The 25,863-nt window shown below is 42.4% G+C and overlaps 1 protein-coding gene across 1 annotated transcript in view; it reads right to left on the minus strand.

Moving 5' to 3' along the window:
- trappc10 (trafficking protein particle complex subunit 10) overlaps positions 1-21,799 on the minus strand; it is a 30,178-nt gene extending 8,379 nt beyond the window's left edge. The window contains exons 1-18 of the mRNA XM_084084875.1: positions 21,604-21,799; positions 18,125-18,206; positions 17,029-17,164; positions 13,437-13,636; positions 12,518-12,713; positions 11,475-11,586; positions 10,211-10,458; positions 8,449-8,595; positions 7,069-7,183; positions 5,796-5,872; positions 5,527-5,618; positions 4,840-4,980; positions 3,786-3,895; positions 3,158-3,693; positions 2,691-2,832; positions 2,328-2,486; positions 891-1,120; positions 416-516 (exon numbers count right to left, since the gene is read on the minus strand). Of these exons, the coding sequence (XP_083941001.1) occupies positions 416-516; positions 891-1,120; positions 2,328-2,486; positions 2,691-2,832; positions 3,158-3,693; positions 3,786-3,895; positions 4,840-4,980; positions 5,527-5,618; positions 5,796-5,872; positions 7,069-7,183; positions 8,449-8,595; positions 10,211-10,458; positions 11,475-11,586; positions 12,518-12,713; positions 13,437-13,636; positions 17,029-17,164; positions 18,125-18,206; positions 21,604-21,664 (2,885 nt within the window). The 5' untranslated portion in view covers positions 21,665-21,799. The remainder of the gene's footprint in view (positions 1-415; positions 517-890; positions 1,121-2,327; positions 2,487-2,690; positions 2,833-3,157; positions 3,694-3,785; positions 3,896-4,839; positions 4,981-5,526; positions 5,619-5,795; positions 5,873-7,068; positions 7,184-8,448; positions 8,596-10,210; positions 10,459-11,474; positions 11,587-12,517; positions 12,714-13,436; positions 13,637-17,028; positions 17,165-18,124; positions 18,207-21,603) is intronic.
- Between the last annotated feature and the right edge of the window lie 4,064 nt (positions 21,800-25,863).

The raw sequence follows: 25,863 nt of genomic DNA on the forward strand, positions 1-25,863 counted from the left end.
CTTATTGCAAATTGCAGCAGTGTCTCATGTTATGAACAACCAGCTTTGTCGAGCGTCTACACGAACACAATTGGCCCGTGTTCGGGGGTGGGAAGCCGGATGGGAGGGTGATATTGGTCATTTCACGTACTGTCAGCGGGAGTGTTGGGCGGGAGGAGTAGGACGAAGGCTCTACGTCCTCCTGGTGGGGGCTACTCACTGGCAGGTGAGTCAGTACGATACAACAGCAGTGACAACACAGAAATGTGTGTGGGGAGGAATTAATTGGCATAACGACTAAATTGGGGAGAAAAAAGGGGTAAAAAATAATTGTCTACTCTAAAAAAAAAAAAAAAAAACGCTTCCACTCAGGCAGAAGAATTAACAGATATTCTTGCATGGAAAGTGCAAGAATGGAAGAAAGGGTCTTGCTCACCTGTTACCAGCTGAGAGCAGTGAGTGTTTGGTCTTGAAGGGGATGTAGAAGGTGAGAGCCAGCAGAGAAGAGTAGATAGACCAGGGGCAGTCTATGGACATCTGAGGACACAAAAACAACACCACGGATCCTGTAATTATCCCCAGTCAATCTTAAATACAAAGCTTCTCTGTCTGGACGGGACACCATGTCTGATGACAGCAGATGGTTCAATAATTCAGCTGGCTTATTGTGTTCCATGTAAAACTAGCTACAACATTCTGTTTAAACTAATCGATTGAAAATGAACAATTGCAATAAAGTGATTTACAAAAATAGCAAAAAGGGTTCATGTGGTTAAGTATTTCTGTATGATTCTTTATGATAGTATGATGCTAACTAAATCATCATAATAACACCTTGCCACTAAGGTCAATTGGTTCAGGCAATGGAAAAAGAAAGTGTGTCAGTGTGTGCGTGCCTTTGATGGTCTTACCCTCTGGTCGATGGCCGTCATGGGGGTGTCGGGGTGACTGTAGCTCCGGGGGCGGTGGCGGATCTCCCCGTTGGTGAGCCTCTCGTTAGCGGGTCGGTCGGGTCCCGAGGGGATGATGCACAGAACCTCCAGATGGAACTCCAGGGTGTGGTAGGGCGGGGTGGGGGGCAAGCTGATGCTGGTGACCTTCTCAGACGACTGGATGGACAGAACGCTCTCCCCCACGCGCTCTGCATCCACAGGGAGGGAGGGACACAAAGAGCATGATGTCAAAACACAAGTTTTGAAAACGTTATTGAGATGTATTTAATTGTATAATGCTTTAAAGATTAACATGATACGTTAGGTAATATGGGACGTCTGAGAAAATGCTCTAAACATGTTCTAAATTACTTAATGTAACTATATCTCCTCGTCTAATATTTAACTCACAATCAATATCTATTGTATAGATTGTATGTATGAAAGCAATCCACATCCATCTATCCATAAATATGTGGCTTTCTGTTATTCTATTTGTCCATGGTGTGTGTCTATGTGAAGGCCCTGACACATCACGGACGCATGTCAAGTTAGGACACTTGTTCAGATTAGAAGCGTAAAATTGTCTCTATACATTAGGTGGCACCGCAATTAATTAATTATTAATAAACCTTATTGATTCTTCATCAATAGTTATTATTATCCTTATTTTTAATATTATCATCAATAATAATTTAAACCGCATTGCACCAACCTGAATGAAACAAGGGACATACTGTACCAAAACACACACACAAGCACACACACAGACCCACACACACAGGCTGGGACTGTTGTATTATTATTATGTACCTCCTTTGTTCCATTCACTCTCTTCTCTTTCTCTCTCTCTTCATTCCGCATGCACTCCATCCATCACCAGCTAAATACGTGCAAAGGAAGACGGGACTGCTGTAGTTTCACATACAAACCTATTATTTTTCAGGATCTATCCAGACCTTTCTATTTAATTAGAAACAGACGTGTTTGTCAAAAGACAATTTAGATTAGAATGGTGAAATACAGACTGCGATACAATTTTTAACTCGTCAATACCTTGATGCAATATACACATTGTGTTTGTGCCGTACGTCAACGTTTCAAAAATAGAACCGTGCTCTGCAAGACAAGTCAACAGGTTTTGGCACGTCCACTTGCCGCCTTAAGTGTGCCTACAGCCATTAAAAGCAATGGTTTGTAGTGCGAGCGTCTGTCGCTTTCAGTGTGTCAGGGCATTGATGGGGGTGCAGACCAGTGGCAGGGTTGAGGATGGAGGCGGTGTAGGTTGTGTGTGTGTGTGTGTGTGTGTGTGTGTGTGTGTGTGTGTGTGTGTGTGTGTGTGTGTGTGTGTGTGTGTGTGTGTGTGTGTGTGTGTGCACGCGCGTGCGTGCGTGCGGGGGGGAGGGGTATGCACACCAGCGGCAGGGTTGAGGATGGACGCTGTGCAGGTGCTGGAGGACAGGATGGGCATGGTGTCAGAGTTGCTGAGCTGCAGAGCATCTCCCTTCTTCACGGTGTAGTGGCCCGTTAGCAGAGTGAACTTCACCTTCTGTGCCAGACCTGCCAGCAGCGGCTCTGCGGAAAAAAAAGACAAAGTGTGGAGATGAGCATCAGCCCACAGCCGGATGTAGTGCAGCCTGTAGCGGCTTGTATTTTTCAATTCAATTCAATTTTATTAAAGTGTCAAATCACAACAAGTTGTCTCAAGACACTTTACAGTCTCTAAAATCAGTAGGTATGAACTGGTGTGGGTATGTGATGCAAATGCAGCAGTCAGACCTGAGAGAGGATCCACACTCAGCTGGGGTTCCTGAGAGTAAACTTCATACTGGACCAGTGGGTAGATGTGAGGCAGCACAAAGTGCACCTGGCCCACCGTGGCACACAGCTGACGCAGTGTATACGTCCCTGAATCACCGCTCTACAATCACACAGACGGAAACACAGTTTTAGAAGGGATAGACGAGAGAGAGGGGAGAGATTGAGAGATGATAAAAAGTAAGGGCCGAGAGTGAGTGTCACGGTATGTTGGAACGGGACAGGAGGAACCGTTGTTTTATTCCATAAAATAGAGAGAGAAGGACTAGATCAATGAAAAACAATCAGCGGATTAATTTTTTTAGAGGCTCTTTTGTTTCTGTGGTTAAAACTCAATTCAGAGGCTCCGTTCCAACAGTAAAGGTTGTCGTCCGTTCAGGATAACGGACTCGTCGGTAAAAGCAAGGAGAAAGAGAAGTGGCTCTTACAGGCGCTGTGAATAAGATGCTGTTATTCCCCGGCTCCAGCGTTACGTCCTGCACCTTCAGCATCTGAGGCCCGTCGTCTATGGCGACCACAGGGGGGCTCATGCAGTTGGGCGTGTCCGGTGACGAGCCGCTGTCGTGGCGACGCATCACCAGGTGCGTGTTTTTACACACCATGCCTGTGAAATTGAGCGAGTTGTCCGAGGGACTCCGGTCCTGGATCTCATCCAGCTCTAATGAAGGACCGGCGGCTGAGGATGACGAAGAGGGACCCCCTGAGGGGTTACCCTGCGTAAAGTGTACTGTCCCTGGATATATTTGTCTCTGAGGTCCCTTGGACCTTCCATGAGTCCCTCCTTGCTCCAGGCTAAAGTGAATGCTAGCGGACAGCTGCTGCAGGCACACCGACACTGGCATCAGGCAGCGCAGACTCAGCTCCACCTGCAGGGCGGCTCCAGAGTGAACGGAGGCAGTCGCTGGGCGAAACTGCAGCCGTGTCACCTGGGCGAACGCGCTCATGCTGAGAGTTACTTTCTGGGCTGGGAAGGAATGAGACAGAATTTAAAAACGTTACAGAGTTGGATCTTTAAGAGGTAGTGGTCCTGATCTGGTGAGGAAAATGATGGCTTACATTTGTCTGCAGACTTGCTGGCAAAGGTCAGGATTTCCTGACAAAAGTGCTTCCTCTCCTCATCGGTCAGGTTGACATCACCTGCCAACAGGGCACAGGTCTGGAGGTAACTGCAGTGGGCCGTCAAGGAAAGCAAAGAGCACTTTCTTTATTGGGACGGCTCACGGTTCAACTTGCATTAAAACACTCACATTCACACACACATTCATCCTTTTTCACATGAAGTCGCAAACTGAAAATAGCCGAGTTGTGAGTTTGTAGGTCTGCTAGTAGGCTAAATAAATTACTACTAATTGCCATTGTAATTTGTCAAATAATCGATTAGCTGATTTAATCAACTAATCTGTAAAATTGGGGTTTCTGCATACAGTACAATCATGCCAGAGAGAGAGCTTAACATACTATTGTTGATTTCACAATGGCTGCTGGCTATTGGTATATAAACTGGTAGAATTAGGTTATTTATTTTTTATTTTTCAAGAAATAATTCATTGAGCAAGAGTCATGGTCAACTGACCAAACCGACCGATTAATTGATTATCATTAGACTATGAAGGGACAGCCCTAAAAACACAGCAACTTCATCAGCTAAACACAAGAGCTGGTGCTCTTGTAGGAGGACAATAAAGTGGCATAACAGTTCCACTGAATGACAACCATTTCCAAACTTTTCTTGCCCATTTAGTTTAAATACGGAATGTGTTTTGGCTCTCTAACCAGCTTATTCTTGTGCTGTGCTTAATCCTCAGGAAAATAAATCAAGTTGCATGTCAGAGATAGACAAACGAGTTCACTCTGCTCAATGACTTCAAATGCTCAAAGGATTAGCGTCTCTACTGCAGCTCTCTCCAACAAAGACTTTTTAATCATTTCATGAAAATGTATTCATGTAGAGAATTCATTTTGGAGAGAAAGATGCATGTCACAAGTCTTACAGTGACACTGTGCAAAATGAAATTCCAACATTACCAAACCACTTCAATGAACCCTTGCGTCTCTATTCTGGTGATTTAACAACCGGACACCATCTTTGTGTCAAGTGATTGAAGGATACTCCTCAGTCCGGCCCAACAGCTTCTGACATTCAGCGATTTGTTTCCTGGTGTGAGTGACAGGTAGGCTCCAGCCTTCTGACACATACGACCTCAGAGCATCCTGCAAGAAGCCCTCCGCTCGCTCAGGCTCCCCCTTCCTCCTGATGAAGAGACACACATACACACCGATAAATCACCTGTGTTGCGTATTGTATTTTGCCATTTATTGAGGTGTTGCGTTGAATGTGATGTTTCTTTTTACCCTGCTGTATCTACAGCACGTTTTCCTGCCCTGTAATCTGTATCTTAACTGCTGTGCTGCCTTTGGCAACTGAATTTCTTAACTTATCTTATACACAACTATTGCAACATGGCCTAGACCATGTACAGAACTAGATTTCAAAGTGGTATCCGTTGACCCTCAGCGGTCCTTATGGGGGTTCCAGGGGGTCCCCAGCAAAATGAGGAACAGTTCAAACATTTAAGCCTGGCTTACTGTTTTTCTACAAGCTCACAATGAGTCGCAATGCAACGAGCTGCTATTTTCAAAAAATGTTGAAATTTCTTGATAAAACTTCTCTCACGGGAGTCCCTGGCACAAAATCTTTTCAAATGGGGGTCCTCGGCTAAATACAGATCAATTTGGGGATCCCTGACATACAAATGTTTGAGAACCACTAATGTACAGCACCAAGTACATTTCTTACATGTAGAACTCAGCCAGACTTTTCCCCACCAGCCTGGCCGACCTCAGCCTGCCGATGGCCCTGTACATCTCCATAGCAGCGTGAGACAGCTCCTGATGGACAGACGGAGGCACACAGGAGGGACATGCGGACAATGAGAGTGGGGGTGTTAAAGGAAGTAGACAGTAGTAAAACAGGGGTTGTGTGATCATTTAATTCTCACCAATTGTCTTTGAAAAAGTCACAGAAAGCAGCATGCAACTGGTACTCCATTGGATATTTGTACTCACAAGATAGTGCCTTTCAAAGGCCTCCACTGATGATAAGGCTTCTTTGAGTTTTTTGTACGGGCTCTGTAAACTGTGAACTGTAGAAAAAGACAAGACCAAAAAAGTTAATATGCTTAATAAAGCATACACACTTCTTTTGTCTTGCTAACATAATCCAACTTTTCATGAACAAAAAGTTGGAATATCCCTGTAATAATTACATAAATAGATGATCTATTAATTAAAAGAACTAGACCATACCCGGTCGGCGCAGCGCAGCCGTGGGGGGATATGCGCACATGATCTGGCAACCCGGGAGGCAGTTCGTCCCATAGCTGGGCAGCCCCGTAACCATGGCGACAGTGTTTGACAGAAAAACGCTAATAAGAAGCTGAGATTTGATGAAATTGAAAAACGGGCTTCACAGTTGTGTTCAGATGGTAATGGTCAATGGCTGTGTGCAAAATCAGAGCAATTGGTCCAGCCAGTGAGGAGAACCGGGTGTCTTCACCACCACTACAGAGGTTACTAGAATTATAGTAGGACTAGACCATACCCGGTCGGCGCAGCGCATCCGTGGGGGGATATGCGCACATGATCTGGCAACCCGGGAGGCGACATTGTTTGACACATAAACGCTAATAAGAAGCTGAGATTTGATGAAATTGAAAAACAGGCTTCACAGTTAAGTTCAGATGGTAATGGTCAATGGCTGTGTGCAAAATCAGAGCAATTGGTCCAGCCAGTGAGGAGAACCGGGTAGCTTCACCACCACTACAGAGGTTACTAGAATTATAGTAGGATAGTAGGATGTGCATCCGAGTCAAAGTATTGCATTTACATTTTTGGAGTGCCACTAATGATTGTGTTTATACTTGGTACTACTACTTTTAGTAAATGTCCACTGACACACACAGCCACGGAGGCAAACTGCTCCACATCCATGCCTTCATCTCAGTCAAGCATGAATAGTGATTCTGTTGCTGCTTCTCTTTAAAAAGGTAAGAAGCTGAAAATGTACAACTTATGGATGATGACTCCACAATTCCATTTTGGGCATACAGATTGATGATAATGTATATCTCAACCTTTCCTAACAAATGCCACAATCATCATGCCTGATTAAGAACTTCACGAATGGACAATCACACCGTTATCTGCCAACATATACATAGATATCTGATAACCTGGGCAATAATCTATATAAATACTATCCCATTGCCAGTACTTGAGCTTCACTGCAGGACCTGGTTTCCTCCAGATAGAGCAAACATGTTGTCTGTGCGTCTCTTACCAGTCTCTGGCCTCTCATCTCCCAAGCCGGCCAGCAGATCCACTGTCCTGTTCAGGTCCTCTGAGGTTGGCCCTTTATCAGACACCAAACCGCACAGCTCCCCTAGCGACTTCAGCTGTTGAAGAGACCACAGAACAAACATTTTAGAAAGGTTTGTTGACTTTTTTTTTTTAATTACAAATGCCTATATTGTTGCTGCCAGGCAGAAACCTTGTATCTCCATATTTCAACATATATATTTTTTTCATAAATCAATGACCTACTTCATTGAACAAGAGTGTTGTGCAAAATCTGCGAAAATAGACGATCTATAGCCTGCAGATCTGCTATTTTGGCTATATGCAAAAAAACAATAATGTGAAAATTGCTATTTTATCAATATTTAACCAAGGAAAAGTATTAACAAGAGCGTGTGACTAAATAATAACTACATTGGATCCATTGGAATGTGATCCTGCGATAGAGAAATACTGTAGATGCATTTTGAGTGCAAAGTTAAAAATGTTAAAGGTCCTCTTTAAATGGTATTTGGCTAAAAGTGACCTATCGCCCGGAGGGATGGTTGTGCTATGACTCGCTACAGTACTTGGCTGTCAAATCTAGAGGCTGGAGGGGGGCCTCAAACAAAAGGCCTGTTCATGCCAAGTGGTGCAGAAGCGCATCACTACTGTAGCTTTTCCGGTGGCCCCCCTTTTGGTCTGGCACTGGCCCAAATCACCATACGGTAGATCTTGCCCTGATGACAGTAATCATTTTGTCAGACCAGCCGTCATATTTTTCAAATGACGCCTCTGTTGTTTTGGAAGGGAACTAACTATGTTAGTATTACATAATATGGTCCATGCCAAACATGCAACAATGTTCACTTTCAGCTCGCAACTCTGAACTGTTACATCCAGGTTCAGACACAGTAACAACAATGAAAACAAGCAACGGAACAGACCCAACTCAGGGATTTGAATTAACAAATAATCCAAGAAATAATAAAAGAACATACAGTATATCATGGAGTGTGCCAACCAGTTTATCAGTGGTTTATGTGTGTGGATGTAAAGGCATGTGTGACACTGGATCCTACAACACCCCAATATCAAACAAGCAGCAGAGATGCAGCAGAGATGTGCAGTGCTGGATGAGAGCGAGAGAGCGAGAGATATGACTGAGTGGACCAGCTTACATACAGTATGTGTGCTATGGGATGCACCTGGCCAAGGTGAATCCCATAAGCTCAAATGATCCCCAAGCTTCTAAGGCAAAACAGAGGAGGGATCAACCAAGAACACAAACATACAACCAGCAGGTCGAGTCAGAGGGGACGTCACAGAACAAATGAAAAAAGGCTAAGCTAAAGCAAGCTAGCACGAATATATCTTGCGTTACCTTGTCAGTAGCATAAGCCCACAGGCCTACAGTATGGGAGGAGTTGGCAGCCAACTGGGCCTGGTCACAACAGCCCTCGATCCTGTGCAGAACCTCCAGGCAGCTGAGGAACACCCAGCAGTCCAGCGCCCCCTCCAGGACTGACACCTAAAAAAACAAAAACAACAGCATATCAGGATAGAAGTTGTTATCATTTCTCCTTACTGGTCAAATGGGATAACAGAGAAGAGATTAGAGCCTGACCAATGCCAGATTTTGGGGGCGATGTGGATCCCGATTTTGGGCAGTCATAGATCACTGATGACCGATGTTTTGACCAATATTTTGCCAAAGTTCGTTTTTGAACAAAGACAATGAACACAGATAACCTTTAGATAGATAGATAAAAATTACACAAACGGTAGTAGTTAAAAATCAGGACACATCGGCTCCATAATTGCAGGTACCGATGACGTAAAAAGGAAAAAGTCAAACAATGGCTGATATATCGGTCTGGCTCTAGAGATGAACAGCTGGGTAGCAAACAAATCCTAACCACACACACAAGCTAGGGATATATTAGTATATGGGGATTACAATTTATTGGTTTGTAGTGTAAATCATGCCGTCGGGGAGGGTGTAGTCACAGCGAGCGGACTCGACTGAGTCATCGCTACAACTACCAACAACATGCCCCGAGTTCCCCTCTCCAATTTCCATAAAGGCAGATATCCGAGACTGAAAATTGTGAAAAGTCAACACGATATGTATGTATGAGTCATTGGTTTCTCTTCAGGCTATATCCTTTTAGCTGGCCTTGTGCTCTGTACAGAACTGATTACTGTGGCTTGAACCATCTCAAATATGCACAGTAAAAGCATACATGCAAAACTGCAGCTCATTTATATTCAACACATTCCTACATGCACGTCAGATCTTGCGTTCCACTTAGAAGAGCAAAGGGGGGAGTAACAGAGGAGCAACCGTGAAAAACAATCACAGACAAATCAATACATAGCATTTGCTGCAGCTTCCACCTTAGGATATATGGAGTCAAACAAGGGAATTACAACTTTGCCAAACAGACTTCATGAAATTGGGCTTTTCATTATCAACAGACAGTACAGAGGGAGAATATACGGTGTGAAAGTAATACATTGCATTAAGCTGTAGGCCAGTGAGTGGGTCTGATATCTGGCCTGACCTGTCTTTCTCTGTGGCCTTATGATATAACCAAACTTCTATGGAGGTGGATAATGACGGTAGGATAACACATACTTTGAAATTTAAATTTAATATAATGCTGAAGAATGGAAGAGATGTGTGGGTGAGAGATTGGATGAGGTAACAGGGACTGACTGAAAGCCTTTGACATACACAGAATAAGGTGTCGGGAATTTATATAAACTAGGGATGCAAAAGCTAATCGATTTAATCAATGATAAAAAATGCTTTTTGAAGGTTTTAAAATAATCGACTTTCCAAAATATCAAAAATAGCAGATCTACAAGCTCTCATGTCTCACCGCGTCGCCGTTGCAATGTGACATGGCGTGAGCTTGTAGCCATTTTTGATTCCGGTGTACAAAAAAGTATAAAACAAGGTGGTTAATAAGACTAATCGTTTTAGTCCATTATAAAAAATATATTAAAATTTCTTCGTGTCGATTCCTTGACAGATATGAACTTGCTTCTCGACTATTCAAATTAATCAAATAAGAAAATCGATAGTTGCAGCAAAAAATTGAAAACCACGACGACAGTGGCCTCGCTCAGGTTATTACCTCTAGCAGGCGTAGCTCCTGCACACAGTTGTGGAGCAGCTCCAGCGCTCTCTGCGTGACCTCCCAGGGTCTCTGGAGGAAGATGAGCAGGGTACACTGACGGGAGAACAGGTAACTCCTCAGGTCCAGCAGGTTGGCCTCCCCGCGCTGGATGCTGTCCCGCTTCTCCATGTCGATGGGCCTGCGGAGCAGCAGACCGCTCCAGCTGCGCACGTCGGCGCAGAACGAGCCCAGCCAGTTGGCCCCGTCTATGGAAGGCCACAGAGAGACAGAAGATGAAGGAGACATGTAAAGTTGTACAGTGGTTCTCAACCGTTTCAGGCCGTGACCCCCAAAATGATCAAATTTGAACTGGGGACCCCCCCGCCCTGACAAGCACTAGGAGATGAGGCATTAAATTTAGTTTGACTTGGTTCCACAAATAAATATTGTGAAAATAGCTGATCTACAAAACGCCTCGTGTTGTGAGGCGTTTTGAGCTTGTAGATCAGCTACTTTCAAAGAAATTGTCGCTTTCTTATAATACTTGACAATTTGGCCAATGTTTGACCAGTACTTTTGATGCAGTAATGGTCTTTTTCTTGTAAGTATTAAAAGGTTCTTAAAAGTCCTTAAATTGTCACTTCACTGTCATCTGGGGATCCCCCCCCAGCCCAAAATCATGTGGGGACCCCACTGGGAGTCCCGACCCACAGGTTGAGAACCACTTTAGTAGCACTGTACAGACGTACATGTTTTTGTTTTGACACGCCTTTACCACGCCACACCCACGCCTATGTCCAAATTAGGAAGGACTGCCCTACATCATTCCCATTGGCTCTGGAATGCAGGGTTTGTTCATCTCCAAATTGCTACCACCCACCTTTAGCCCACATAGAATTAGAACTTCACCAGACTTATCAGTAGGCAGAGATCTCTGAAAGTCTGGATACACGAGACAGTCTTTCCCAACATGCCCCTGGTTGAATCCAAAACTACTTGCACTCTGATCACCATGAATTTGCAAGCAAAAGCACAATGAATTATGGTTAACCATTAATACAGTAAATATTTGAAAAGATGCATTATTTGTATAATAAAATGTTGAAAATCAATAGCTTGTTATAATGTGATAATTGGGCAATTGTCATTCTACATTATTAAGATTTTCTTCGCACATGGTTAAAGTGTCCTGAGGGAAAAGTTACCCATGTGGCAGGTTTACAAATGAGCAATGATGCATGTTCATAGAGTGAGACAATGCTTGTTCAGTTGATTACCGTACCTCCAGCTCCGAAATTGAGGACATACTGCGTGAAGAGAGCGTCTAACTCATCATACTGAACCAGGGCATCTTCAAACTGCTGCAACATCTCAAACACAAAGGCCAGCTCCTCCTGTACAGTTATATACACATACAAATCCAATTAAGAAATGCAAACAAGGCATACACAACTGCAAAACACACACAATCCTTTGTCTAACCAGTAACACTGAGCATTCTGGTGAAGCCTTGCGTAAATGACTGCAAAGGAACTTGCTTACACATACTAGCTGCTAAATATTCACATGCATTCTCACATTAACAACCTTGTATGTCCTCAACAATGTGGCAAGATGCTTACTCAAGCCCTCCTCTTATCCATTCTACAGTATCCAATCTAAAAATTGTTCTTCATTGTTACATCTTGCGTACAGGAACATAAGAGTAACCATCATTAGGGGTGCACGATTAATCGGTCATCAAATCGTTATAGGCAATATCGGCCTTAAAAATGTAATATCGGCAATGCAATATATTATTTTGTAATATTAATGTTTTTTAAAGGGGTCAATCAATAATTTGGAAATGATAATGATAATACTATATTTACATTGTTTGAACTAATATGTGCATCGGTAGGTTTAATAAATCAGGTAATATAATGCACTGTTCTGCACCCAGAATCACAGTTACTGTATAACAGGTGTAAGGTATGTCGTGTTATGCCAGGTGAAACCATTTCAACACAGCTCTGCAGGTGCAATGATGAGACATTGATATGATGAGACATTTGCAACTGAGCAAATGACACATGTGACAATAATTTGCAGAACAAAGGAAGGCTGTTGGGTTTGACGGTAGAGCAATAGCATCAGTTATCGGCAATTAAGCAGCAAAAATAGCATGTCTACAAGCTCACAAGCTCGCTTGTAGATCAGTTCTTTTTGAATTTTCTAGTTTTGTAAAACTTTTGGTGGCAGTGGTTGGGCTCTATTTGACAGGTCAATTCGACCTGAAAATCTTCCATACCACAAACCACACAAGGTCATTCCATTTCTGCATACCTGCACCATGAAGTACTCGCAGAAGCTCCAGCCAGGCTGGGTGCGTTTCTCTCGCAACGTGCGCATGTCGTCCTCGAAGCGGCCCAGGTTCTTGGTGAAGGACATGAGCAGCAGGGTGCGCAGCTTGAGCAGGAAGGAGCTCCATGACTCCTGGGAGCGGGACGAGTCCTTCAGAGGGTCTGACAGCACCACACACCTGGCAGGGGGAGAGGGAAAGAATGACCTTTATTTACACAGGCAAGGCTGATGGGAGCACACATACTGTCGCTCCATATTTAGCAACACGTCCTCCTTCACAGGTGTTAATTACAGACAGGCCTCGATTTGTCCGAACATGAAGATCTCTCAGGCTGCCCGAAGACAGGAACTCATTTGAGGTGAGAGATTTACTGTTAAGTTTTAGAGACTAATTGATTCAAACTATTGAAACCAGTTCTCTTCTATTGAATAGTTCTTAAAACTCAGTGTTATCTAAAGGCCTCACAACAAGTCTATTGAATAGTTCTTAAAACTCAGTGTTATCTAAAGGCCTCACAACAAGCTCACAACGCACCGCAACGCGTTGTGAGATGAGCTATAATGGTCTGTGGGCGGAGAGGGACAGAGCCTTCCAACGTAAAATACAAGCCACTTCGCTTCTTACTGTGATATCGTTGAGCACAATCCAATCAGCAATGACGTGCCTACATAACATGTGACGTTGGTAAATCAGTCTCAACTCGAAGCTTTCCAGACTGACAAGCGAAGTGAAAGAAAAAAAAATCAGCTGAACAGAGCGAATTAGTCTGGATTCCAGGCCAGTTTAATCAAGTTCGTAAGAAGCAGAGAGCACCTTTTCTGCGTCCGAACAGCGAATGTGTTTGAGAACTCAAACGGGCCTAAACCTCCAATGAGTGCGAGGTGGCGGTAAACTTCTCACCTGTCGTTCTGCTTGTTGCAGAAGTCGTTGCGGATCTTGTCCACGATGGAGGAGCGCGGCAGGATGTTGGTCTTGTTCTTCTTCTTGGCGTCGTTGGTCTCCACGACAACGATGACCCAGTCGGCTGAGCCGTGCAGCCGCAGGCTGCCCTGCCAACGTGTCATGTCCTCCTTTACTGAGCCCTTGTATGCCTCTGTGTCCTGCAGTACGTATGGGAGATCACATTATCATAACGTTGCTGTTGGGTGGAAACCTTGTATGTCCAAAACCGTTAAAAATGGAAACTGTGCTCCGATGGATCCAGTGTAGGTATTATTTAGTCACAAGCTCTTGCTGATACTTTTCATTGGTTAAATATTGATTAAAAAAACAGACTTAACCACTTTCAGGGCGGCCTGCTCAGCCGTAGCTGAGTAGGTACTGAGTAGGAGAGATAGAGAAACATAAGGACCCGGGTTACTGCTCTGCAATATGGTCGGGCACAGACAAAAAACTTCTGTCAGAGCTTCAAATAGCTCAGAATAAAACTGCAAGGCTTGCACTGCAATGTCCATTGGATGTGAGCGAGGCAGAGTACTGAGAGATTCCATGCCAGTCTCGACATGGCGAGTCATTGAATTGGCATTCAATTTAGTGTGTTTCTTTAGGAATATTTGTCATACTGTAGTTAACAACCAGTTTGTCTGTACTCAGATACATTAAGTGAGAGATCATCCTACTCATGCTACCAGGCAGGCTACTAGGGGACACATAGTCGAACAAAAACCCAGAACAAATGTCTTATGCAGTTCTGTAATGTATAGGGCAATTACAAGTTCACAACACATCACAATGTGACACGTTGAGAGTTTCTAGGTTGGCTATTTTCATTAGTTTTGTGTGGCACACTTGACTTGACAGTAACTTACGAAAAAACTTAAAGTCAAAAACGGGAGATACACGGTTTCTGCCTGACAGCGATGATAAGTGAGGTTCAGTAAACCCACGTTAAAGCACCCTCAGCCTAAATGGAGCCGAAATGAACACTGTATCCATATTCAATGCGGTGTCCTGCACTGAGGAATTATGCAAACTTTTTTTCACAGCGCTACATTAAAGCACTTTCCTACTAATGAGCTAATGCAACACAGAGTCCATGTTTGCTGAAATTATATAATATGGAACTGGTCTAAGCTTTAGCACAAACAACGTAACCGAACACTATATCTCTGTCCAGGAATGTGGGATGTTATAGTTTTGGTGGTGGGAGATGAAAGCACCTTTGTAATAATAATGTGCTAATTAAAAACTGTGTCCACTTGCAAATGTATGGTACTGTAGAGCTATAAGCTAAACAGACCAGCCTCTAGAATCTACTGTTACAGTTCTCCGTTTCTTGGAATACAGTAAGACATTCTATCAAGTTGAAGTTGAGTTGACATTTTGTGTAACAGGCTACATGGGTAGACATAATATTCTCTTTACATAACCAACACTGAGCCTTAATGGTTCATTACGCTTGTGTTATTACAGCCATGCTCTATAATGAAAACTCTATAATGATTCGAGAGGGCACAACTTGGTTGTTTGTTTGGTTCTAAGAGAAACAAAGTAATAAAGGAAACAAACTACTGCGCAACACTACGCCCAACAAATTATAATATCTGTTAAGTAAAGTTGTACCAGGCAGACATAGAGATGTATATTTTAAGCAGCCATGGGATCAGTTTACAGCAGGATTCCAAACCCAGCTCTACTGTATGTCAATGCAATGAGATGTATCTATTTATTCCTAGTCTTGCGAGCCAGTCTCTTTTTTAACTTTCACTTCCCTTCGTTCAACAGATATATTCCTGATAGTAGCCGAAAATAGCCTTCACACACCAGTGATAGCCAACATCTAGTAGTCTTATCGCATCACACAGCCGCTCCTGTTACTTTTACTGTCACACACACACACACACACACACACACACACACACACACACACACACACACACACACACACACACACACACACACACACACACACACACACACACACACACACACACACCTATAGGCTACAACTGATAGTCAATGTGTGTGGCTATTCATATATCACAATCTTGAACTGAAGGTTCAGGGCTCAAATTTAATGAATGCATGCCGGGGATTCTACAGATCACTGACAGTCTTTCGATGGGTTTTGACATCAACACCCCGCTAATGAGCTATTAATCATTTTCCTCAGGAAAACAAACCTCCCTCGGTTAACGAGCAGCAAGTACTGGCCTGGGTGGACAATAAATCTAGTTCATCAGTAGGATCTATACTTTCCAACAGTGTAAAGATGCCAGAATAATCTCCTGCTCCTCTGTTACTTCCACCTTAATGTGTATTAAAAAGGAGTTTACAAAACAATATCGAGGTACAGTGTCACTTTGTATCATTTTTAAGTTTACTGAAAATATTACATGGTATTGGCATATCAAATATAGTTTTAAAATGTGATTTGATTGCCCAGCAGCAATACAGTCAGGGCTAGCCCTCATGCTCACAAGAGCTGTGCCCGCTTTGAAATGTCACTGTTGTTGGTCACGAGACGCTGACTCCAACTTCCTTAAACTAACTACTATCTTGAAGCTTCCCATGCCAAAGTATCTCCATCAGCACTTTTGAGTCCTCATGTTCCAACCCAGCTGGCCTCTTTTACTGCCCTCAGTAGAGTAGTTAAAGTCCATCTGTGTAACATACATTTTAGTAGTCTTTTTGGCTATTTTCGGCATATGTTCCTTCCAGAATAAAGATGCTAGGTGGTTAATGGGTCAGTTAACACTGGTTATAGGTTAACTTATAGGCTAACTCTTACTTACACCGTGCCTCTGGTCAGTGCTGTTTAGTAAATGTACCTGCTTTGTCTCAAATAAGCATTATTTTGATGGAGAACATTTTCACAAAGCCACAATACCCTAAATCTATGCGCAGAGGAAATGTGAAATAAAGCATGCATTTTTCTGTCAAACCATAAGAGGACACGATATGAACTACACCGCTGACATTGTGATGCATCCTGTATGATAAATACAACACCACTGTGAATCCTATAATTTACCATAAGTACGTGGTTAGCTGTTGCAACTGTAAGTGCCGCATGTTGGTTTTAGGGGTGCAGTATTTAAATCTGAAAAATGATCTCATTGTGTACTTTGAATTCAAGGTCACTGTTCTTATGTTTTCATGAACATGAGCTTAAGTCGACATTGTAATTAAAAAAAATGTGAATCCACACCTTCAACAGATTACATGTGCACATACAGAATTTGTCATAGACAATAAGAATGATGTAAAAGGCAACACTTACGTTAGAAATATGAAATTGACATTGACTGTCATAAAACATTATTACCACTTAACAACACCCTACAGGACTTTACTAGTAACATCAGCCTCACCCAGCTTACTCATGATAGGACCTTCTTTGTCCTGACAGCTTTGTATATACGGTGCAATAATGCCTTTAGTGCACAATGCAACAAGCACAACACAATTCATCTGAGAATCCACTGACGTATTGATTGGAGATGTTTGGCAAGGTGTATACGTGGGTGTGTGTGTGTGTCTGTGTACTCACACAGCAGTCCGTCCAGTAGATGTGGAGGAAGGGGAAGGTGAGCAGAGCTTTGTTGCCCTCTTTGGGGAGGAGCTCCTCTTTAAATTGCACAAAATTAGCCTCAAGGTGGATCATTTTCGGTGCACGACCATAAGTCCTGTGGAGTAAAGAAAGGCACAGTCTCCTTGACTTGAAACGGGTAAAATCTTGAGTATTCATTTAACTCAGAGTGTACAATTGTAACCAAAATGGACCCGTATGGGGTCCATTTGGTTGCATTCGTACACTCTGAGTGACCATTTACAAATGGATAAATAGACAAATAAAAGGTTGAGAACCACTTATCTACCTCACCTTTTTTATACATGCTCTCCAAGTTGAAATGGTGAAAATATTGTAACTTTTGCGTAAGGTACTCGGGGCGATATGTGGATCCATTCTGCCCAAACCACTTGGAGTGGTTTCAATCACTTAAACGCCATTTTATTCTTGAACAGAGTTTCAAAAATAGCAAAAATAGTCAACCTCCATTTTCACAACGCATCACATCAATACATGCTTGTGGATCTGCTACTTTTGCCATTTTTGAAAATGTTTCAAATTAAGCCTCTTTCCTTCTTCTGCCCCGTTTCATTCGCTGTTACCCTTGTTGACGATATGCCACGAACGTCACACTAAGGCCGGTCCGACTGCCACGCGAAATCCGGCACATATGTTTCACGAAGCCCTGCCTATGACTCAAGGAGTCTGATAGACCTACCAGAGAAGCTTAGAACCTTCGTCTCAGACCTGTTTGTTTAATCCTGTGCCTCCTCTGGATACGTAAGCCCCTCCCAATTGCCGTTTGGTACGTTCAATCAAGGGGTTATCTGAAGCTCAAACCCCAAATCTGGGAGCATTTGCTCTATCGCTCTTTATGCTCCAGACAGGAATTTATGTATACTTTTTTTTTTGCGACAGACATCTCTATCTGGTGGCTTATAGTATGATGAGGATGATTAGGCAATTGGCAAACTAAACTATCCTACACTGCAAACAATTATGGATCCATTTTTACACTCTTAAATTAACAGTCATGATTTTGTATACATCCCAAAACACATTGATCCAAGCTCACCTCCTCCATTCCATTGGCTCTCTGGGAAGCTGCTGAGCCAGTGGGGTGTAGAGAGATGTGAACAAGCCCTGATCTCCTGCACCTGTGTGGAATGAGGAGGGGGGAAAGGTGGTCATGATCTACTGATATCCAATATACACAACTTTCAACAACACTGGCATGATATAACCTACTGCAGTGGTTAACAAACCGTGTGCTGAGGCACACTGGTGTGCCGTGAGACAAGGCCAGGTGTGCCTTGGGATTTTGTAACAAGCAACCACACTTTGTTACTGAAATATATACAGTAATATATAGACAAGAAAAGTTACGATTTATTTTTATTTTTACTAGCAGTTTGCCCCCACAATTTTTTTCCCAATACAGAGGCTAACGATATACCCTAAAATATATATACAATTTTTTATTTGGCATTAGTAAATACAAATAAATATTTACAGAGTAATAAGAGAGATAACATACAGTAGAGGCAGCATGGATTATTAAAACTGTGTGCCTTGAGATTTTGACTTTCCCTTTGGTGTGCCTTTGAAAACCACTTGCCTTCCAGCCTGCAATGTGCAGGAAGGAACATGCACAACCTTCTTTAAACCACTGCTCAGTGCTCCACTTTTGTAAAAGGAACTGTGTTTTCTTGTCATCATATTTAAAACTAGAGAGGTTCTTGCACTCAACAGAGTGCATACTGTACCTCTGCCAGGCCGGCAGAGGTACATGGAGGTAGATACTAATAGTGGTTGGATTCATTTATTAGGTCGCATACGCATATATAAAACCAAATGACAGCTTCGAGACTCGGATTACACAGAGCACAACTTGGGAGACGTGAGCATGCAACTGATCTTTACTGCGTGGCTCTAGAGACGAGCCGTCTAGAAATGGGTCTGTTTGCGTGTCTGTTTGTCAGGAGCTAATCTTGCATATCACTGTACTGATCAGCAACAAATGTCTTGTGCATGCTGCTCCACACATTTTCTTTACACGTTTCATGTTTCTTGAATTTAACTTTAATTTTATAATGGAAGTGAAACGAGTGGGATTGGGCTGAAACCATTCCTGAATATCGTCTGTCGGGTGGAAACCTCATGCTGTACGTCCAAAACTGTTACTTTTCAGGATTCAAATTCAGATATAGCAAAAGTAGCAGATCGGCAAGCTCAAAATGCGCCATTTCGAGCTTGCAAATCTGCTACTTTGGATACTTTTGCGTGACGCTGTGGTATGATCAAGCAGGGCATTAAGTTACAAAAAAAACAAAAGGCTTGAATATGGAGGTTTCTGCCCGACACCAACAATATTAATTCATAAGTCATTATGTATAGATGACTGATGTCATAGACTGGACACATGAAGTCTGAGCTTCATATGAAGCCGTGAAGCTATTGGACTTTGGCGTCATTTGGACCAAGCCGTGTCGTCTTGTTTCCTTCTAACTTTTTCTGCCTGATGCAGAACTACTGCCTGTGTCCACGCTCAGCTGTCTACTTTTTGTCTCATCAGTTAACACAACCATTGCTGACTGACAGACTGGAATCAATTCCTTCACCTTAGACCTTTCCTAGACTCAAGTTCAAGTGTAACTCACTGTCAAATGGCATTAGGCCTTGGGTCTCCATACAAAATGTATAGTACTGCAACCCCCAAGTCCCACATCTGATAGCTTAACACCACAAAACTCAGACTTTGGCCGGAAACTATTCAGCATACACAAGCATGTTATTGCGGTAGCCTACGATATAGATGCAAGGCAATGAATAGACCCATTTGGCAATCATGTTGGGTATTACATTACATGATTCACAATCATATTTGACAACCTTAAAAGTGTTCAATCCTAAAAATGGAGCAGCGCTAGCACAGGGTCCAGTGTGAATTCGCAGCTGCATGGCCGCACCAGCCGGGGTCAACTCCTAAAATAACCCATCTTATAATAATCAGCTTGGTTTGAGAGAGGCCACACACGCAGTAAAATCTTCAGAGTTATGATGTATCCATTTGTAGAGTGTTGGCAGGCTCCAAAATGTAAATAACCAAATAATGTATCCATTCGTAACTCTCGAGACAGAGTGTGTACAAATGTAACCAAACCGAACGGGTTGATCCGTTTGGTTACAGTTGGACACACTCGGAGAGTGCCTAGTGGATACATACATTATAATTTCACAGTGACAGACAGTGTTGGAAGAAGTACTCAGATATTTTACTTAAGTAAAAGTAGCAATACCACAACATAAAAATACACTGTTACAAATAAAAGGCCTGTGTTCAAAATATGACTTGAGTAAAAGTAGTAAGTATTGGCATTAAAGTACCAAAAGCGAAAGTACAAGATGTTTGAAAAAAGCAGATCTACAAGCTGTTGTGAGCTTGTAGATCAGCTATTTTCAAATAGCATAGGTATAAAATAGGGCTAAAGTGGTTGAATGCATGTTATAATATAAGAATTAATATCTGCAAAGTAACTATAGTAATTTAAGTTTTCAAATAATTGTAGTGGAGTAAAACGCACAATATTTGCTGCTGAGATGAAGTGGAGTAGAAGTAAGAGTATAGAAAATTGGAAATACTCCAGTACAGTAAAAGTACCTCAAAATTGTACTTAAGTACAGTACTTGAGTAAATGTAATTAAGTTTTTTACACCACTGGAGAGAGGCCACACAGTAAAATCTTCAGTTATGATGTATCCATTTGTACAGTGTAGGCGGCACTACAGGCTACAACTGTAAACCAAATAATGTTTCCACTTGGAACTCTAGAGTGTGCCCAAATGTAACCAAACAGATCAACGGCTGTTGATCCGTTTGGATACATTTGTACACACTCTTAAGAGTTCCAAGTGGATACATTATAATGTCACAGACAGTGACAGATCATCAGAAGAATGGCGGACTGTCAGATTAGCCTCTCCGCCGTCGGTCTGCACGGCACGGTGTGTCTATATCCAGCAAGGTTGTGTCCTGCTTGGTGACAGTGTGACAGACAGCAGGTAACGTTATAGCTGCTCCAACTGCTGCAACCAGCCGTGGTGTGACGTACAAGGAACAGACGAGCAAGGCCTCTATATTAGCCGACGGGGAAAGCCCCTTTCTTTGGTGTTTTGACCAGGTGGGCGTGGTTGAGAGGCATAGTTTGAGGTTAGGATTATAGGTTTAGTCATAAAACCACGCCCACCTGGGCGAAACACCAAAGAAAGAGGGAGTCCCCCGTATTAGCCGACCTAGCACGTTAGCCTAGTCCAACCACCACAGTGACTTGTTATCATCCATACAATGATGGTGACGATAAGCCGGGAGGATGCACCGATCGGCGTCAAAACAAGCCGACATTTAAACTACAGACGCCGAACCGGTATCGCCGGGTCGCCGACCCCAGCCCCGTAGCTCCAAGTGTCACATTAGCCCGAGGAGCTAGAAGCTTTAGCTGCTTGTCAAAAGGCTGTAAAAGAATAAGACAGTGCAACAGAAACCAAACCACTCACATGTCACGATCGGCTTGTTTTCCATGGTATAGATGATGGGCTTTTCCTCCTGAGGCTCCATGTGTGTCAGCGGTGGCCCCCCATGAACGTGTCATCCACAGAATCGGCGTTGTTTATTAGTAAGAAAGAAGTGCTTATGTGTGCAGCTTGTGATGAATCGATGGATGGATGGGGCCTCCTCCTGTCTGTCTGTCTGTGTCCGCTCCTCCGCTTCCTGGAACACCTCCTTCACAGCGAGCACGTGACGTCAACCCTGCGTCATTAAAGGGACCCGGGCTGCTTTTCCATGTAGACCGATTAGACCACCAGGGGTCTTCAACAGGGGGTCCTCAGAGTGTGATAGGAACTTTCCAAGTAGGCCTACACGTTTTGTATTATTGAGGGTTAAAGTGGTTAACTAAAATACATATTAACATGAATCTAACGATGCAACACAAGTCTATGAAGCTATCTACAAAAAAGTTTCATCTGCAACACAATTTTATAAAATATGTAGTAGGGGACGGGGTCCTTGCTTCATCTCTCTCTCAGCTTAAGGGGTCCTTGGCCTGAAAAACGTTGAAGACCCCTGCCATAGACTGTAAAAGGCTCAGACTTCTTCATGTCAATTAAGGACACCCAAATTAATATTTGGCCACATAGACCCCCATCTGAAAATGTTCTGTGCAAGGGACCCCCATACAAGAGTTGTGTGTTGTTAAAAACATTTTTTCAATCACTTTTCCCCCCCAAGATCTTTGGAAAATAGCAGATCTACAAGCTCGCAATGTGTTGTGAGCTACAGTAGTAGATTGGCTAATTTCAAATAACTGGTTAAACTGACTTTGATGCTATAGCACATTAACACATTTTGCAGGGGACCCCCTGGAACCCCCTCAATGACCCCTGTGGTCCCCGGACCCCACTTTGGGAACCACTTATATAGAGCAGACTCACTGGGATTGATAGTTCATTTTTGCCAGGTTGCATAATTATGTGTATAGAGAATTAACAGATTCGGACTGTGTACGTCCATGCATGCGTGTGTGTAAATTGCCGGATACAGTTTTGGAGATGGCGGGCTCTAGACTGCATGGCACTAGTTGTAATTTGTTATGGATAAACCAGGCTTTCAACGGCAGAAAGCCTGGGTGATTCCTGGTTAGGTTTTATAAGCTAGCCAGCCTATCATTTCATAATCAGTTTAACCATCACCTTGTGGGTTGACTTTTGTTTTGTTAATTAGACATTTCACTTTAATAAGGACATGGCTTACATGGAACATCAAGGATAACACAAAAACGTTTCAAGACTAATTTCCATTTTGGTCCTTGGCTTGTAGTAACTGAGAAACATCTTTATCATTCTGTACAGTGTCAGCAATTAAAGCCTGCAACATGACGTCCTCAGTTTTGTTACCAATGTCCTTGTAGTGGCACAGACAGTAGCGACAGATCCGCCCTTGACTAAAGCAAGTACTGAAGCCGGGCCAAAGAATGGTCTGATAAATGATCAGCACAAATGGAAATCACAGAGCCTTTGAGAACATGGGACTGGTCTTAAATAACAACCGATATGCCATGGCACTGAAGTTCACAAAGGTCACGAAAAAGAGGACGCAAAATTGGCTCATAACCATACTTCTGAAGGAATCGATTTCTGACAAGTATAGCCACATGTATATTACTGGAATGATACTACTACAAAATACTAATAGAAACTTTGTGAATATGCTTTTTGGATCGCAAACAATTTCAAATTCATCTGTGTATAATTGGAGCCTCAATTGTTTCTCTGAGCCATCAAAAAAGGCATGTTCTTGGAAAATTAGTCCATCTGTGAAGTCTTTAAGTGTGTGCCCGTCAAAAACTATTTCCTCCATAACATAATGAAAAACATAATTTCCATTGTGTCCGATACAACAACAAAATCAGGCTCATGTTCATGGAAACACTGCAGGTGTCTGAGGTATTTGTTGTAAGAGGCTGTTCTTACATGGTAGTTAGGGCACTGATGCATCTGTCACAGAACACTTGAAGCTCACCCATAAAAGTTCCAGAGTTCAAGTTGTTTAGTCTGTCATAAACCTATGGAGAGAAAAATAGAAAACTAATATGAATGTTAGTTACTAGTAATGTTTGTTAGGCTAGAACCATATTATCAGCCTAAGGACAGGATTAGGACTAGTATGCCAATTTAGATTAAAATTAAATAATAAAATCATCAGCTAAAGAAATTACTATTCTGGTAATCTCCATCAGCATTTCAAAAAGGCATAACTATGTTTTTAGGAGGGAAGCATCACTATGTATGAAATCCACTAAAATATAGCTTATTCTTATGAGAAACCAATGACAGTAGTAGAACTAAACCTAATATGTGAGCATTTATAGGTAAGTAGGCTATGAATATAGGGGTTTTCCTAACTCAAAATCTAACCATGGTACCGCAGCTTAAACACAATTGATAAAATAAACACTAGCCTAAATAATCTTCAATGTGATTCATTAACACTTTCATACCAATACTCGACAGTTATACATAAATAATGTAAATGATAAATAGAGCCACTAACTTAACATTACTTAGGCTACACTACAGTAATGTTTGCTATTCAACATAACATCTTGAAGTTGTCTCAAGACCTACACTTCAGTGGTTGTCAAACATTTTAATGTTTGCCCCAATTTTGTGCCAGGGATTCCTTCCCATTGGGCATTTGTGGTGTTAATTCAAAATGAATCAAGACATATTTCACAAAGTTTCATGGGAAATAGCTAAAAGTATGTTACAAAATACCTAATCCATAACAGCCATTATCACCGTCTTCAAGTTCTAATCTAGCCACCACACGACAAAACACGATACAAAATAGCAAATCACCAAAATAAAGTTTCTCCAGTAACGTCAAAAGCCACATTCTTTGCCATTAAGCACTCACCTCAAAATATATGCCCTCTTCTTTAAGCTGGTTTCTTCTATTTTTCTTGATGACTCAACACTGACGCAGTTATATTAAATATTATATTATTTTCATTCCAGGAGGATTGTACCGTTCCGCTCGAGCCGAACTTTCAAAGCTCGCGCTGTCTCGTGAAGTGCAGCTCCATTGTACCTGCTGGATGTATGTATGTATGTATGTATAAACCAGTTTGAGTGTGTGCTAAAAGTCAAATAAGTTTAGACAAGTTAGACTGGATTCTGTAAACAAAGCAAAACAAACTAGAAATGTACTGAGATAAATGCTCCACATGCTATGCAATGTATAATAAGGCTAAACATTGACCTTGTGCTGTGACCTTAACCTTTCCCTTAAACAATCAAACAAACATTGTGCAGGTTCAGTCAGAGCCTACACCAAACTCATATGCCAAAGTGGTATTATTCTATATCTGCTTGGGGAAAGAAGCTTCTGGTCTGTTGAGGCATTCTGTCTCTCCTCTCAAGGATCTTTAGCGCCTCTCAGAGGGCATGTGTTGGAATTGTGCTGAGCTAGATGGAGGAAGTGCTTGAGTGTAGAGGCGTTTTAGTAGCACACTTCATGGTTCACTGAGTGTTTATTAAGGGAGGTTGGAATTGGAAACCCTTTAAGCTGATGACTATTTCCATGCTCTCAAATTGAGTTTATGTGTGTTTCCATATCAGAAAGTATCAAAATATCATATATCAAAATGCTATCCCCCCCCCCATGTTAGATAATGTGTCTGTCACACCAGTAGTATATCTTGATATTTGAATTGCCTCCTGTTGGCCTATTGCCGAAGTGTGTGCAAACATGCATACACCTCTGGTTTGTTAACTTCATTGATTCTATGGTATTCCACTGGCATAAAAATGGTGTTTAAAAGTATAGGCTAATGAGAAGGATTTGTCAGTTACAGTTAGTAAAGACAACATTCATAGTTGGCCTCTCCTCCCTTGCTCATCACAATAGTGCACACCTACAGCACAAAAATCATGCATGCATTGCTTTAACACTAAATTAGCCACCAATGATCTTGGGAGTCACATGTGAAAAACAACGAGCTTCAGATTAGATTTTGATATTCTATACTGTTTGCCTGTAATTTGCTCTCAGAATTATTGAGAAGGGTCCATTTCTTGCAACAACAAAAAAACAAACATAATCAACCCCAAATTGCAAATCACATGCATACTTACAGTATACTGTACAGCACTTTCACTTCTGCAACATAGGGGGGCACCACAAATCAATCACCCCACAGTTCCTCAGGTCCTGACAACCTTGGTGGAGATATGCACTCCGCAGATCACCCATTT

The sequence above is a fragment of the Gymnoscopelus microlampas genome, assembly GCF_963454915.1.
Source record: "Gymnoscopelus microlampas genome assembly, chromosome: 17".
NCBI classification, from domain to species: Eukaryota; Metazoa; Chordata; class Actinopteri; order Myctophiformes; family Myctophidae; genus Gymnoscopelus; species Gymnoscopelus microlampas.